Raw genomic sequence first — 16,737 nt, 5'->3', positions numbered from 1 at the left:
TCATTTTCTTTCTTATTCAGGAGGGAGAGGAACTATAGATAGATACCGTAATTGTGTTTAATTTTAATTGCAAGATTGGTCTTCATTTTCTCTCTTATTCATTATTTTTACTAGCTTTTCCTATTATGTAATCAGAAAAATATTGTCTTCCATTATTGTCGGAAGGAGGAACATTTTTAAGAAGGAAACGGATGAATACGGAGAGACAGGGATCCTGTAGTACTATGGGTTTGAAATTAATACACTGGAGTTAGCATTCTACATGAACTTGGCCCCATTAAAATATAACTACATCAGCTTGTCGTTGTCATTGCTATAGAAAAGGATACAAAAGCTTAAACCTGCAGAAGAAGGTATGGGCCAGCATCAAAGTCCTTTAATAAAAAACCAAAAGCAAGCAGCTATAAATGTTTTGAATTTAAATCAAGGGTGGGAAAAGATGCAAAAAGAGTGGAGTGTGGATATGTTAACGTGGAGGGGGCAAGTCTCATCAGAAGTTCAAGATGTGCAACCCTAAAAAGATGAACCCACTATTCATATTATTTCCTTTTCATTGTTTATGTACTTACCAATTTATTGGCTTTCTTAGGAAAAAGGAGTCTCTTATGAGTCCCCCCTTATCTTTCTTTCCTCCATGAAAGAGCTCAGGGTTTTGTGGGGGCCATACAGAGGGTAAAGTTAAAACAGGTGCCATACACAAAGATGATAGATATAGTTTTATGCTCATAAGAGAGAGAGAGAGAGAGAGTGTGGGAGAAATTAAAAAAGAACAAGACCATTTCAAAGACAGCGTGTGCTGGCCACTAAAACCTTTAGCCCACTAATGACTATACATCTATACGCCTTTTAATGATATTCCCAAGCATTTACTCAACTTGGTGGCCGTCCTAAGATTCTATTGCCCATAAACTAGATAACGACCTCATTTTATGTACGTTTATGAATGTTCATCTACTTTTTCCTTAAACTTGTAATATAGTTAAAGCTGATATCATCTTCATACGCCAAAATACTAAATCCTATTTCTTTTGGACCTAATTGAGAGTACGAATTAAATTGTAATGGTAGGGTCGGTTAGGCAAAACTACTGTTGATGATCTTAAATATATTGTAAAATACAAGATTGTCAGAGCATTGTCTTTCTTAATTATGTTTTATGCCTTGATGATGGTTAGTTAGTTAACGTACAAACAATTATGCTTCTATCTCTGGTCAAATCTGGACCTGAACCAAGCTTTAGATAATATATATATATATATATATTTCAAATGATCAACTACCACCCACTTGAACCTACAAATTTGGAATGCGACAATTAGTTATATTTTAGCCTAATAAACTAAGAATATGTTATTAAAACCAAAATAAAATAACAAATACTTGAGAGAATATACATGGAATTTCCCAATCATTGACAATTCATTAATATTTTTCTTAGCTGTTGAAAAGGTCACGCAAGAAGAAAAAAAATAGCTGGAAATGGTCCCAGATTTAAGGAGATAAGTAAAATAAAAAAGAAGAAAAAATAAATGTATGTGATGATCAGTCAACAACTGTAATTTCTTTTTTTTTTTAATGAAGAAAAAACAAGTTCAACATAACACTAGGATATATATAACTCATTTAAATGTATCTTTTTTATATAGTTAAAACTAAATTCAATGATTTTTTTTTTTATCATTGCATAATATCAATGAATCTTTTTCCCAATCCATATATAACAGTGTTCAAGTGAAACCAAAGCCGTTGCAATTAATTCATACATAGATATAAACCGAAATGTCAAAACTTCATAAAGCCATATAAACTATATATACAATACTTCATAAACCAAAAGTATAAAAAAACGAAATCTGAAAAAAAAAGTTAGCAATGAAAATCAATTTACTTGATGATGATTCCTTTTTGAATAATACAGGCAAATCCCCTTCCTCCTATCATCCTCATACCCTCCAATTAATCCCATTGTCTTACGTACCAAACTTGAAAGTTGAAACAGCAAAAGAAAAACCATTAATTAATTACCTTAAAAGAAAAAAGAAAAAAAAGAAGGCTCGGCGTTGGGCACGTGGGAATCAGTCCCTCAACTCCTTACTCACGTCAAGTCATTCTCCTCTAGTCTCTACGTCAAGGCCCTCCATGCACTGGCCCACACCACCGGCTGCTCCTTCCACGTCAGGAATATTCCGGCGTCGGAGCACTGTGTCATTGCCCACCCCTCCCTATACCTCCTCAGCAACGCCCTCACATCATCGCAAACCTCTTCGCTAAACGCCACCGTATTTAACCCCCCTCCATGCATCCTCCTCGCCCACCGCGCCGCCGTCTCTCTCCGCTCCACCGACTCCGCCGCCGAACACGCCACTAGGTCCACCACCGCCCTCCCCGCCGCCCTCTCCAGCAACAACCTCTCGTTGCTCGTCCGCGGAAAACTCTCGTCCAACGCCTCAAAGTAAACCCTAAACCACCTCAAACACTCTTCGAACCCTTTCACAAACTCAAACCCCTCCAATCCCACGTCCAAATCAGCCTCCTCCTCCACCAGCGTGACGATCCTCGGTTTCAACCTCCTCAAGGAAGATATCACCGCGTCACGGTGGTTCCCAACGGCGGCGATCGAATGCAAGGTGTTGACGCAGTTAATCGCCAAGGCCTCGTCTTCTTTAATGTCCAACATGCTGAAATCCAAGTCAGAGAGTTGACCTACGTGATGAACGACGTTGAATTTAAAGGGCACGCCCATGAGTCTGGCGAATTTCTCCATTCTGGCGCCGATTTCCTTCATGAGTTTCTGCGCGGTGGCGTCAGCGGTGACGACGGAGGTTAAACGGAGGTGCGGAGTGTCGTCATTTCGAGTGGCCAAGGCTTCGAAGAGGGTTGGCCATTGGGTGCAATAGGTGTTGCTGATGTCAATTATGTGTAGTTTGGGCTCGCCTTCCAAGGCTTCCAAGATGGCGCCATTGGACGCCACGTGGCCGAAGGTTGTCCAGGGACTCACCTCCTGGAACTTGAGCACCGTCTTGCGGGTCGATTCGAAGGAGCATGTTTTCTCCGAGGCCGAAGCTAAGGTTCGGTAGGTTCGGTCCCCGGCTTGGGAGATGCGGCTGAAGAAGGCTTGGAGGAAGTACGAGGCCAGTTTCTGGTCGGTGTCGCCGTAGGGGGAGCTTAGCTCGTTTAGCATCCACATGAGTTGTTGGAGGCGCGTGGTGTTCTTGTCGGCCACGGCCCGTGCGGTTTCGAGGAGGATGTCCTGGGCCCACTTGCCGGAGAATTCAAAGTCGCAGGGAGTGGGGGAGAAGGAGTGGTGGATGGTGGTAGTGGAGGGAGGGTGGGGTTGATAGGGACAATAGTGCTTGGAAGAAGACGAGGATAGGTCTTCTTCATCCATGAAAAAGTTGAAGCATTCTTCGTCTTCTTGTGGGTAGGGATAGTTTTGTTGTTGTCTGGAGGATCGAGAGCTGCTGCTTGTGGTGGAGTTGTTGAGGGATTGATCGTGATCGGGTTGGTGTTGGTGTTGGAAACTACTCACTACCCTAAACAACGTGGTATCCATTTAGGTTTATTAACCTTTGACTCGCATGGGATGGCCACGTCCCAGCGCAAGCAAGCAAAGAATGAAAATGGACGTAACGTGTTTTTAACGGTGGGAATCGGCCTGTCGCGGTGGAATTGGAAATTTCGAATGGGATCACTTTATTCTATTCCATTATACTTACCTTACTACTATATATGTAGTACAAAATTAATTATATATGTCGGTTAAATTTTTGAGGTGGAAATAAAGAAAAATGTAATCGAGTTGTGTAGTGTAGCGGTAATTGATTTAAATTGTGGTATGCTATCTATCTTCTCCTTTTTGTGGAATCGATGTGCGGGGGGAAGGGAAGTGGGGTTGGGTTTCTTTTCTAGGTTATTCTTTTATTGGAGGGTGGCTTCTTTATTGAAAAATAAAAATAATATATATGGATGGCTATGGAGAGAGGAGAGGGGATTGACTGAGAAGTGTGAATGACTTGGTAGTAATGTAATGTAGTGTATAGGGGTTGTGGCCTAGCTGATGCTTAGAATAGAATGCTGTCTGACAAAAGATGAAAAATAACAAAGTGTGAGCAAAAAAGGTTGGGAGAAGAGATCCTTTTCATTGTTTGAGAGAGAAATTTACAAGTATTTGATGAGTGGGAGCAGGCGTGCCAAACTGCCAATTGGGTATAGAGAGAGAGAGAGAAGAGTAAAGCTGCCGGCGTGAATCATCTTCATCAAACCCACTATCTACTTCTCTCATCAGCAAAACGCACTCATGCTCCTTGTTGCCTCCTAATCCCTCTCCAAACACTGCCAAAATTCCCACCAACTTTTTTCTTTTTCTATACACCATTTTACATAATCCCACACATCATTATGTCATTTCTAACATTAATATTGTTATCTTCTAATACCAAAATGCACTCCTTCTCTAATTTCTAGGGCATGCCTTCTTACTTTATCTGCTCTAGCTCGTGTTAATTGGATCGATATAATTGGATTATAACTTATAGGTATACGCACTAATCACCACCCAAACTCTAGTCTAGGCCATTTCTTTTAACTTTAAAGAACAACCCAGTTAACCATTTCTCTCATCATCCTTTGTCCTAGTCCTCAAATATTTATATATATACTGATGGCTAACAAAAACTCTGCTTAACTTTTCGTTGGTCTCACTCAGCCTACAGCCCCTTAATCCTTGTTAGATTAGAATAAATTACTTCCCCATTTGTGGCCCAAGCTACCCTCATTACAAATTGACGTCCCAATTAATTATTTTATAAACCACGTCTGCGATTATCGTATATATTGTTCGGAGGGTGGCTTCGGTATGTCCACGTTTGCTTCTTTAATTTAATTACACATTATAATTATCATTATTAGACAACGCGTTTGCCGTGTAAATGTGTAACTAGTTTTTCTTAATTATACCAATTGATTATTGAGTGAAGGTAATCTTGTTCGAAAAGGTGCACGGGTTCTTTAATTTGTTTTTCTTCTTCAATCATTAGGAAAAATTCACTTTATATATTGATCTCTTAGCTTATTTACATCATTTTATAGTAGGCTTCCAAGTTGTACGCTATTTATTTCTTCTTCTAAGCCATTAATCCCCGATAAGATGAGACAAGTTATTAGTCATGCATGCTGAAATCCATAGATATAAATGGGAAAATGAGTTTCAACAAGCTTTTCCTTTTTCTTTTTTTTTCCTCTCCCTTTTCTTCTTTTCCCTAGTTGACGTGGTGGACTGGTTGGTGGGAGAGTGATCCATATAGTTTTTGCTTTCATCCTCAACCATGAGAGTGAGAACTTCCAAATTTGCACCAATCACCAGAAATATATATATATATATATATATATATATATATATATATATATATATATATATATATATATATATAAATTTGAGATATATATATCTCAAATTTTTTAAATGAAGTGTTGAATTTTTGTCAACATATTTTTAATAAGAAGTATCAACTGATTTTGTTGATGATTATTTTTTTATCAATAAATCTCAAATTCAACACTTCATTTAAAACAACAACATGATGGTTATAGTTGTTGAATTTAACAACAAAAATATTAACAGCTGAATACCCTCCTCTGCGCTGCCAACAAATAAAATAACAAAGCAAATAAAACAAGGCATAGACGTGTACCGCTTAATTGGCGGCTTTTATCCTTTCTTTTCCTTTTGTTAAGGTGAGCCTCATATCCATTTTGTTTATTTTAATAGCTGTTACATTTGTAAGAAAGAAAGGCTATAGTTGGTATGTCACTGCCTCAATTATAATACTAGTTCATTTTCGTTTGGACTGTAGCGCGCGCATATATATATATATAAAGTTGTCATTATACGTCATTTTCATAAATTGTAATTTACTTCTTTCTTTTTTATAAGTATATTAAGTATAAAATTAAACCTTATAAATAGAGCAAATGAGGTAAAAGAAAAAAGAAAGCTCTATTTATAAAGTGATGTTATTTTACTTTACTCTTTAAAAAATAGCAGCTGTTCTTTTTATTCTTTTGAAAGATGAATTTCATGGTGTATTGATATTGTTCTGTTGTTGCATGAGTGTAACACATGCGGCGCACTCTGCACCGCTGTTTTCAAATCTCATTAACAAAGAGAAAACAAGGTATGAAATGTGACAATTACTACTCAAGGAACCCGTGCAACGCACGGGCATTGTTCTAAATATCTTACAATCATTCGCCATGGACACATTTTCCATCTCAGCAGCCTAAGCCTTATCACTGTCGTTGTTATATTCACTCCATTTCTTTTTTGTTTCTATTGTTCCAATTTCTTTTCTTTTTATTTTCTTACTTTCTATTTCACTCTTAATGAAAAGTCAAGACAGATGATCATAATCGATATTTTCTACGGTGCAGCGATTTGTCTCTCTGTTTCATCATTAAGTAAAGGTGCATGCATTAAGAAACAAACTAAATTAATGAGATTTATCACAATCCAGCTCAGTAATAGCATAAATTTTTAACTGTAGTGAAACTCCCTTTCCTAAACTTTACAATCTTTCTATGTCGAGTAGCAAATCTAAGATCATGATTGTAAAGTTATCCTTCTAGCTTTGTAGATTTTGAAACATGACATTTTATGGTTTGTCGAACGTGTTGGACTGATTATATTTGTGATATTTGGTACAAGTTAGTAAAATGTACTATTCCTTTGATTTAAAATTAATATCTGAATAATTTAAATGTTATGACATTTTTTTTTAAATTATAATACATTTCTAGGAACATGAATCTAATGGAATTTTCAATTATTATTATTAAGAAATTTAAAAATTAACCTAACTTCTTTTTTTCAAATATTCACTAATAGAATGCCTAATTACATTGCTCATAAATCAACCACAATAATTACATTTTGAAACCCCAAATTACCCAACCTTCCATTGCTTCAAAGTAAGATAGCAATGATGCTTTAACTCAATTTAATAAAAAAAATTATAATATATTTCTAGGAACATGAATCAAATGGAATTTTAAATTATTACTATTAAGAAATTTAAAAATTAACCAAATTTTTTTTTTCAAATATTCACTAATAGAATGCCTAATTGCATTGCTCATAAATCGACCACAATATAATTTGAAACCCTAAATTACCCAACCTTCCATAGCTTACAAGTGATTGCAAAGTGAGATAGCAATGATGCTTAAACTCAATTTAATAAAATATCTTGTAAAATTAATTCATTTTAAGTTTATGAAGAATACACCTTTTTAACTTCATGTCGGAGGCACAAAATCTTGATGTTGAGATGAATGGAGAAATCTCGTACGAATCTGGCATGAAACTTACTGCTAAGCTAACAAATAGTTTTCCTTCCCCCCTCACTTTACATTTGTTCCCTATAGTATGCATAATGCATAAATTCCTTATTTTCCATTTTAAATGTAGTGTCATTTTCTGTACTCTGAGTTGTACATCCCCTGTATACGATGCCAAAGTGTGACCAGAAATCCATCACTAAAGTCAGTGAAAAAACTAGCTAGGCTCACTGACTTGAAGTGCCCTTGGGAATGACACCCAAGGCTGAAGTTAGCATTCACGCCAGACAACTGATTACTGAACAGGAATAAGAGAAATTCCCTGCAGCCAAAAGTTGATCGGATTCATAACGCCCCAGAAAGCGAGGAACAGAGCAATTAAAAGATGTACATAGGGAAACTTTGCCTTGGAATAGAGACGTAAAATTTCTAATGCTATTGGAAAAAACCCATAAGCAAATTATGAAATTCTGACAAAGCAGCAACGGAACATGAGTGCAACCTGTGTGAGAGGGATAGGCAAAGCACAATTGAGACAATGATTCTATTCTCTCATCCAATAATACGCTGTATCGTACAAATCCTGAATGGCGTGCAAAAAAATTTCCTCACTATCCCGTCAATTTCCCCAATGCAAATTATAATAATCTACAAGAAAAGTTTACACTTTTTTACAAATTGTACGAAATTGGGATTGTTACCATGCAGAAAAATCTTTAAATTCACTGCTGGCAACTCCCACTTTTCTTTTCTTTACTACAACGTCTGTACCGGTGTTGTCAACAGTAGCAGATTTAGCTTGAGTGCTCCTAGCTTTTAAGTACTTGCCAACGCCACCACCAGCCCCCGTACCTCCAGAAACAGACGTTGCAGCGCCAGGATTGCTATACCATGAGCCTACCTTATCCTGAAAGATAATGAGGCAAAGTTAACAAAAGCATTGCAGAAGTGGGGGGAAAAACAGCACGAGATATCTCAAATATTCTGGATCATACATTATCTTCATCCTCTGCATTCTTCTCTTTGGCATTATCCTGCTCTTCTCCCTCATCTGGTTCTGTGTAAGGATTGACAAAAATCGTGACACTTGTTATCTTGATTTCCTCCTGCAAGATAAAAAAATGTAGTGGCTAGTATTGCATGCTTGATAATGGTTAATGGATCATTAGAAAACATAAAATATTCCAGCAAGCATTGTTGTTTATTACGTCAACTCTTCAAACCAGTGAAAACTTGACACAATTAACAAACATGCTCTTGAGGCACAGTGAAACACAAAAAAGTACTACTATACTGTACTCGAGTTAGTCTTAACCTGAATGAAAGTGCAAAGCATTGCAATCTTAATCCCACAATGAAAAATTGATGCACAAAACCCAAAGTCAAGACTAGACAGATGTAAGGGTAAAGAATATATTTATGCAGAAGATAACAAAATATGTACAACGAAAGAAGAATCTACTTTTTTAAAGCAATCCATATTTTGTGATCATATGTTTGTAATTACACAGGTTGAAACATGGTGCAATTCAGAAGAATAAAACCTAAAAAGGGGGACAATGTATTGCTTAACAGTGAAAAGAAAATATGAATCACCAGAGGCCGGTCATCATCATCAACAGGAACCTTTTCCATTGCCGCTAGGGTAGTCAAGCCACCCACAACTCCTCCAAAAACTGTATGTTTGAAGTTTAGATGATTTGCAGACTTGTACAAGATGAAAAACTGGGAACCATTAGTGTGTGGGCCACTGTTTGCCATGCTTACCACACCCCTTCCGGAGTGAATTAATTTGGAGTTGAGTTCATCTTTAAAAGGCTTTCCCCATATAGATTCACCTCCTCGACCGGTACCAGTAGGATCACCGCCCTGTATCATAAAATTCCTGCATAACATGGATTTTAAGACAATAAATCTATGGCTTAATTTACTCCAGGGAGAAAGATAAAGAGGATGTCATTATACCTAATGTTTCTATGAAAAGCAACTCCATTATAATATCCACGTTCACAAAGAGTGATGAAGTTCTCGCATGCCCTGGGGGTTATATCACAATGCAGCTCAATGTTCAAATCACCATGTGTTGTATGCAGTTGTACATATCCCTTCTTTTTTGGATTCTTCTCAACTTTCACATACTCAAATTCATTTTTTGTAACTGGATCAAATGATGTTGAAGTGAAAGACCGGGAAGCAGCACCAGTCGTGAAACGGCTTTTTACCTGAAATAGGCAACTTCATTTTTTATTTTTTTTGAACGGCCAAAAATATCATATAATATATTAGAATAGTACCAGAGGTACTACAAAGATACAAAAGAAAGCCATAGGCAACTTCATTAGAAGTTGATAATACATGTCAAAGTGACTATACATCCCTATCTTCTGTAAGAGATGTAATATAAAGCCATTCATGTGTCTTAGCCTAACAGTTTAAGCCTTTAGGTAAAGATACATGAAATGATGAAACTTCATTAGAAGTTGATAATGCATAGAATAGTGATTGCAGCCCGCTCTTCTGTTAAAGATGTAAATATAAAATCATTCATGTGTTTTTACCTAACAGCTTAAGCTTTTGGGTAAAAACAGATGAATGGTTTTGGTTTTATATTACATCTTACACATCGGCCAGGAACAAAAATGGCCAAAGTAGTCTATAAGTTTATCCAAAAGTTATTTGGTTGAGGAGGGGATTAAGCTTGGCTTGTCATAAGACTTAGACAATCTTCCCCCCTTGAGCTAGGTTGGGATGAGTTAGGTCCAATCTCTTGTCATTTCTAGTATAAATAATATAAAATCACTGATGTGACTCTTCCACCTATAATGTTGTTAAGTAAGGACACATTAATGGTTTTTATATTACATTCCTGACATCTTCATATAGTACATAGAAAGGATCATTTAATTATGCATGTGCTCCCAATATGTATTGGTGAAAATGAGGTTACATTTAGAAAACTCACCATCTTTGCATTCACTGGTGCCCTGTCACCAGCCACATGCATAGCTATTCTAGCTGCAGTTTTATCACCTGCTGAGGCTTTAGCAGCAGCTGCACTTCTTCCATGTACTGAAGCAGATGCAGCATCAACAACACTAAATGCCTGAGGAGCTTTGGCCTCTTTATTTGGATTTGATTTGGAATCTTCTTCAACACGTGACCTTGCAGCTAAGATGGCAGCAAGTGCAGCAGCCCTTTCTTTTTGTGCCTTGCCACCGCCTCCCCCATGCAATGCAGTTTCCTTCCCTTTCTCAGTTCCAAGCTCCTTAAGCATTTGCTTTATATCACCCGACATGTTTATATTATAGGTTGGATCTGAACTCATTTTCTGTAGTTCTGAAGGGAGAAAAAACTGAATGTGTCATAGTTAATATTAAGAACAACAACAAAAGCAGCAACATCAAGATTCAAGACCAATATGAGATTTATAGCTGTCAAAAGATGAATGAGCTAGCATACCTTCATCATCAACTTTCAAACTATTTTTAACATGATCAAAATCCAGAAGAACCTTGCTGTCAAGTGCATTAGGATTCTGCACATAGAACACAGACAAACACCAACACTTGATAGATATTAAGCCAATGAAAGATGAAGGAATGGAAAAAATGTTCTTGTGCAAATCCAACTTACTTGAATGGTTATAAGGTCATCCTTAGTGAATGGCTCATCAGTGAGGAGCTCCTTCCAGTTTTTTGTCTTAATGTTTAACTCTTTAACAGCCTAATTCCCATAACTTAGATAAATATAAATACCATCTACATAAGAAATTAGCATTATTAACACTAAGGATCCTGAAAAACGAACCTCATAGCAGAACACGTTTCCTGTGGTCTTCACTGCCACAATATGTGTAAATTCAGTGAAAACTTTGTTTAGCACTGGACAATGATATTCTCCTGCGGAATGACAAAGAAAGGCTAGTCAACACAAAACAACTGGCAAACTGAAGATTATATATTTTACTAAAAATTAAAAAAGTCAGAAAGTGTATTAAAAATTAAGATAGTTAGACAGTAATGTAAAAATGATTAAGAGAGGGTAAAAAATGTAGCGTATTCAAACAGTAGGGAGAAAAATGGAAGATACAAAAATAAGCTACAAGTTTATAATCTATTTAAACTAACTCGTTAGGAATCAAGAATAGAAATGGGAAAGACAGATTTTATTGAATTGAATGGAAAGAACAGAACAAGGAAAGATATCTCTCCTCCAAGGGTTTCCCCTTCACAAAGATCTTGTGCTCAATTTACAATCAGATTGGTTCTCTAGCCAACTCTGCCTACATAGTTCATCCATATGTAATCTTGCAAATTAAGAAATAAAGTTATCAATTCTTCTACTAAATTACAATAATAATTAGGGTAAACAATTCAAAAGATGGAACCGTTTTTCAATGCAACCAAAAGCATTCCTTCAACCACCAGCAGAACAGAAGAAGCCACTGTTGACTGAACCATTTTGGCAAAATATTACAGTATACACATTAGCTTTTTAAGTTTTCAGCAATAACAAAATGATTAGAAAGAAAAAAAAGATGATAACCTTCTGAATTCTTGTGGAAAGTTAGTGGAATGAGATCCTGATGCTTGAGAGGAGCTCCATTGACTGGATGTTTGCCATATTTTACAATATAGGGAGTTATATTCCTGAAGCCAAATATATCAATCAAATAATTAGCAACAAAAGAGAAAAGTTATAATCGAAACTAAACGGATCGCAGAGAAACTCACATATTATCGAAAACACTGCCATCAGGTGTGCAGACCGGTTCTTCAAACGGCGTAAACGTAAGCCTATAGAAAAAAAATGAACGAATGAAGGAATGAATGAATGAGTTAAAAATGAATGAAAAAGAAAGTGAGTGGAGGTATCGTACGAGCAGCAATAGAAGGGAAGACGTTTGAAGGGAGTGCGATTTTCTTTGGATTTAGCGCCTCCCCACTCCGTTGCCCACTCCGTTTTGGTGATGAACATTCTGTCTTTGCTGTGCTGCTTCTTCCCCATTGCTAGGGTTTTTCTTAATCACTACCCTGATGTTCGTAGTTCGTAGTTGCAGTTGCAGTTAATATGAGATTGAGCTTCGCTTTGCGGCGATTTTTCAGAAACAGATTCCGCCACTCCTCTCTCTTGACCGCCTTACCAGGACAAGACTCCGCGATTTGCTTAACACCGCCGTGAAGAAGTAGTCGTTCCTGGACCGGGTTCACTTTTGGTGGGTACTGTTACGAAAATGAAACGGGCCTTGGAGTTTTATGTAACAAAACTTATTATCATAGTTATTTATTGAAAAAAAAAGCTGAAAATTTTAAAAATTAAATATTTTCCTATATTATAAAATTGAATGCTTATTTTTGGAGAGAACTTTATTTACTTTCTTAGGAAAAAAAATTGGTTACATCTTTACTCTCTCAATTAACTCACTTTTTATATTTTGTTTCTTTTCTAATTAAATAATAATTTTCACGCGAGAGTAAATAAGTTTTTAAAATTTTACATATTTTTCAAATTAAAATTATTATAACGAGTATGTTATAATCTTTAAATTTAAACTTAATTATAGTATAATTTTATTATAAATTATAACAATTGCTATTATTTTTAATTTTTGTATCTTACTATCTTTAAAATTAAATTAAATGCTATTTTATTCTAAGTTATGACCATTTTTAAAATATTATTGTTATAAATATACTATTATCTTTAAATTTGAATTAAATTTGATGGTTTTTTTATATTTTGATATTAATTTGATGCATTTAATTAATATAATGAAGTGATTTTATTCTTAAAAAATAATAAAGTGGTTTTATTTTATATAGTTAAATAGACATATGTAAAAAAAAAAAAAAAGTTTCCCATGCATTTGGTGTGATTAAAATACTAGTTATTATAGATTATTTGATTTTTCCTATTAGCTTTTATATTAGAAATTAAAATATACATATTAAAGAATAAGAATTAAACTCTCTTCACTTTTTAATTATATATTTTTAATATTTTGTTTCTTTTCTCTTTTAGATGTGTATATCACATACTACAAGTAGCAAAAAAAACCCTCAATAATCTAAAACATTTTTTGTATTTTTATATTTATATACACATATATGATATTTTTAATTGTTTCTATAAACAAAATTGTTTCTATCTTTCGACTTATCCTATTTTATCTTTGTTTTTAAATTTTGTCAAGAAAAATCTCTTTAATTGTTCCTATATTGATAATATATCTCACGTTTATTAGAAGTGGATTACTTTCTCAACTTGGTCAAATTTGTTTCTTCTGATCATTTCTTGCATAACTTTTTGGGTCTACCTAGTCATTATTTGTATTTTTTTTTTATAGATAATAAAGACTGGTTGATTCACTGCTGGACAGATGTCATTTAAGGCAGAGAAAGCACTACACATTCAATAACAAACATCTATTTTGCTAAAAGATATACTAGAATCTTACGTCCTTTTCCCTATATCATAATACCAATCAACACCAATTCCTTCCTAATGCAATGAAGCTGTAAGGAACAATTTTTCATTCGCCTTGCTACCAGATGGAAGCAGATGTGTAGGAAACGATGATTTCCTTGCTGCTGGAAGGAGCAGTTTTTTGTTCCTCCGACTATGTTACATATTATACCTACATACAACACACAAGAAAGACAGACCCCATTCAAGAAATGTCAGGTTCGTTTTTCTCCAAGTAGGATATTACTATTTCTGCCGTATCACCTGGAGACATGCATTCACTTCCTTTTTGCTGTATTACTATCTGCAAGCAGGATAATGAGAAGGTGTAATCAATTTAATGAAAGTTCTGCAGAAGTTTCCAAGGGAAAGCAGGTGCTAAACTGTTCTGACATTTCATTCACAATGTTAATTTTCCCCTTCAAAGATGGATGCCGGGAAAATTGAATTAAATTTTTCTCATCGTAAGTTAAGTATGGTATACTAAAATTTGTTCATATTATTCTTCTTTTACACACCTCACAACTGTACGGTGGTTCATATTGGTCGTCTATCCCTGTGAAACCTGCGATATTTCGAATAATAATTCAACACTGATGCAAATTCGACCAGCAATAAAAAGAGAAAGTAGCACAACCTATGCAAATAACCTGGTGGTGAAGCTAGTATAGTTAATAACAACACCAGCACATACATGACTGTTAACACAACCAATAGTCCAAGGCGACACCTATTAGATGCAAAATATTAAACCAAGATACCTTTGATCTTTCCAGCTCTAGCAAGCTTGTAGAGTCCCGTTGGTGGGTCCTTTGCTTCACACACATCTAGTGGCACGTCTATGAAAACCGGCAACATGTGTAGATTGAGGATTGTAAACTTTGCCATGGAAATGAAGAACTTCCTATCTTGTTTATTAATGATAGTGTTCACCATTGTTAGCACTTAGCAATTCTTTTCACAAACCTGAACCACCGAGACCTGTTAACCAATGACACAGCCTTTTTGCTGAAGTAGCTGCTGTCCATCAAGTTTCTGGATTGGACATTCGTGCCACAAAATATTCATCGAATTCCCAATATTTGACATGTCATTGAGACTTTTACCTAGCTAGATAAAACCCGGTTAAAGTTTTCAATGATAATTTTTTTAATTATAATCATATCGCTTAGAATTAGAAGTACATGAAAGCTCAAATAGTAGCAAGTTAATGAAGTCCATGAGATTTTCAATTTCAAAAAATAGCAGCAAAGAGAAACAAGTCTGTACACACTTATCATTTTATTTATGTTTATGCTCATGTTTCACCTAGGATCAGATATTCCGGATAAATCTACTAGTCTAATGTTTTTGTCCTCCATCTCCTCAAAACCAAACAACTCTTCAATGTTTTATAGCAGCAAAGGCGTTGGTGAACATGTGCGCAGATCTTAAGTTGACCTTTTAGCAAATATTGTAAAAAAAAAATTCTCTTACGTTATACACCAGATCATTTAACTCGTGCCATATAGCCATTTAAAGTATTATAGAGTGGTTGAATAAAATTTTATTTAAGATTTTCTGTTTGGCAGAGCAAGGATAGAAGTTGATGTGGCCACAAATCACTGAATAGTAGTATTTTATATGGTGACAGACTGACAGTTGGGCGTTCATATCAATTTTCAGTATAGACAAGTCCAAGATCTTGAACGATCTCATTCCACTTTCTCCTATGGCGTAATAATTAAAAATCTAATCCCACTCTCCATTGTCAAACAACAGAGAATAAAGTAACAACACGTTGTGCATGTCTCATATTTTCTAAATTTGTAGTGTATTTTTTATGTATGAGATGTAATTATTTCTGATTAATGAAAAATACACAGCCACTTTGCTTCCGATGACAAGCAAATTGTCAAATTTCGTTAATCCTTTATTTTATTTGTAAGAATTGAACTCCGGTAACAAGGAAATTTACAGCAACTCGTATACATTATTCAATTAATTGAACAAGACCATTTTAGTAATTAAACTTCATCGATCTTTTGCGTGCTTCTGTTTCTATTGTTTATTTTAAAATTCTGTTGCTGATTTCTGAGCATAACACCAATAGTGGTGTAATAATTAAATAAAAAGCAATGAAAGCATTTCAAAATAAAAATCCGGGTTGCAGACCTTAATAGAATCTGAAAAAAAAAGAAAAGATAGTACCAGATAATGCAGCAGAGTGATTGATACCATTGGGTTTGTTCACTTGATGTCCCTGGCATTTAGGATTACCGTCAACGATCAAAGACGCGCCATGATCTTCCTTCGCCATTATCGGCTTCAACAAGCTTTTACGACCACGGCTTAATCCAACAGCATTGATTCCACAGAACTTTGCGAACCCCAGCTTACATTCGACGTTCTGGAACATTGCAGAACTACACGCTTGACACGGTACTTGTACAGAGCTCATCTCCACCAGCAGAAAATAAATAAATTAGGTGCTAAAGTGAAGCTAGATTGTGTTAAGCTAGACCTAAAAAACATAGAAGATACTGTCAGTTTGTTCCACTAATTAAATTAAAAATATTGGAAGAGCCAAAAATAAGATCTAAATAAAAATAATTTTCTTAAATTATTGACTATTTGATAGTTTCATCTAATTAAATTCATAAAAAATAATTCTCAAGGTTTTGTTAAAACAAAAGGAAAATAAAATTCTTAAAATAATACATCATGCGATCATTTCATACCTTGTTCTTCTGTATAATTTCCATGATACTAATTTTAGACTAAAATAAAATTAAAAAAAAAATGAGTTAAAAAACAGCCTATGGAAAAACTGTACTATAAGAAAAAAAAGTTTAATAACTATGCAACATGTATAGAAAATGTAAAACATAAGTTTTTTAAATTGTGACATAATATTAAATTTTTACTATATGTTCGACAGCGGTGATAAAATTAAAC

General features: G+C 35.1%; 3 protein-coding genes across 4 annotated transcripts; all 3 read right to left on the bottom strand.

Annotated features, from left to right (window-relative positions):
* Positions 1 to 1,866: 1,866 nt before the first annotated feature.
* On the bottom strand, positions 1,867 to 4,263 carry LOC100820459 (protein SHORT-ROOT). Its single transcript, XM_003517299.5, has one exon. The coding sequence runs from the start codon at positions 3,551 to 3,553 to the stop codon at positions 2,123 to 2,125; it is 1,431 nt and encodes a 476-aa protein (XP_003517347.1). The 5' UTR covers positions 3,554 to 4,263; the 3' UTR covers positions 1,867 to 2,122.
* Positions 4,264 to 7,865: 3,602 nt separating this feature from the next.
* On the bottom strand, positions 7,866 to 12,572 carry CYP19 (peptidyl-prolyl cis-trans isomerase CYP19). Of its 2 annotated transcripts, XM_003517298.5 has the most exons (11): positions 12,215 to 12,571; positions 12,069 to 12,131; positions 11,881 to 11,984; positions 11,143 to 11,234; positions 10,969 to 11,058; positions 10,795 to 10,870; positions 10,298 to 10,671; positions 9,301 to 9,557; positions 8,932 to 9,220; positions 8,331 to 8,441; positions 7,866 to 8,242 (listed from the first exon to the last, which is right to left on the bottom strand). In XM_003517298.5, the coding sequence occupies exons 1-11, from the start codon at positions 12,340 to 12,342 to the stop codon at positions 8,033 to 8,035; spliced, it is 1,794 nt and encodes a 597-aa protein (XP_003517346.1). In that variant the 5' UTR covers positions 12,343 to 12,571; the 3' UTR covers positions 7,866 to 8,032. The 2 variants fall into 2 exon arrangements, with proteins under 2 accessions (XP_003517346.1, XP_040872684.1); XM_041016750.1 differs by lacking the exon at positions 7,866 to 8,242 and having other exon boundaries at positions 8,909 to 9,220; positions 12,215 to 12,572.
* A 1,209-nt stretch (positions 12,573 to 13,781) lies between these two features.
* On the bottom strand, positions 13,782 to 16,321 carry LOC100809609 (adenylyl-sulfate kinase, chloroplastic). Its single transcript, XM_006573600.3, has 3 exons — positions 14,562 to 16,321; positions 14,319 to 14,365; positions 13,782 to 14,104 (listed from the first exon to the last, which is right to left on the bottom strand). The coding sequence occupies exons 1-3, from the start codon at positions 14,734 to 14,736 to the stop codon at positions 14,006 to 14,008; spliced, it is 321 nt and encodes a 106-aa protein (XP_006573663.1). The 5' UTR covers positions 14,737 to 16,321; the 3' UTR covers positions 13,782 to 14,005.
* Positions 16,322 to 16,737: the final 416 nt, after the last annotated feature.

The sequence above is a fragment of the Glycine max genome, chromosome 1, assembly GCF_000004515.6.
Source record: "Glycine max cultivar Williams 82 chromosome 1, Glycine_max_v4.0, whole genome shotgun sequence".
Classification (NCBI taxonomy): Eukaryota; Viridiplantae; Streptophyta; class Magnoliopsida; order Fabales; family Fabaceae; genus Glycine; species Glycine max.
Note: the sequence above shows the minus strand (reverse complement) of the source record. Positions and strands in the feature narration are given on the sequence as shown.

Coding starts and splice junctions, on each gene's coding strand:
- LOC100820459 (XM_003517299.5), bottom strand. CDS start 3,553: ATGGATACCACGTTGTTTAGGGTAGTGAGTAGTTTCCAACACCAACAC.
- CYP19 (XM_003517298.5), bottom strand. CDS start 12,342: ATGGGGAAGAAGCAGCACAGCAAAGACAGAATGTTCATCACCAAAACG. Junction 10,871..10,968: donor ATGACCTTATAACCATTCAA/GTAAGTTGGATT, acceptor TTCTATGTGCAG/AATCCTAATGCACTTGACAG. Junction 9,558..10,297: donor CACCAGTGAATGCAAAGATG/GTGAGTTTTCTA, acceptor TGCCTATTTCAG/GTAAAAAGCCGTTTCACGAC.
- LOC100809609 (XM_006573600.3), bottom strand. CDS start 14,736: ATGGTGAACACTATCATTAATAAACAAGATAGGAAGTTCTTCATTTCC. Junction 14,366..14,561: donor TAGAGCTGGAAAGATCAAAG/GTATCTTGGTTT, acceptor GAAATATCGCAG/GTTTCACAGGGATAGACGAC. Junction 14,105..14,318: donor AACCACCGTACAGTTGTGAG/GTGTGTAAAAGA, acceptor TCCTGCTTGCAG/ATAGTAATACAGCAAAAAGG.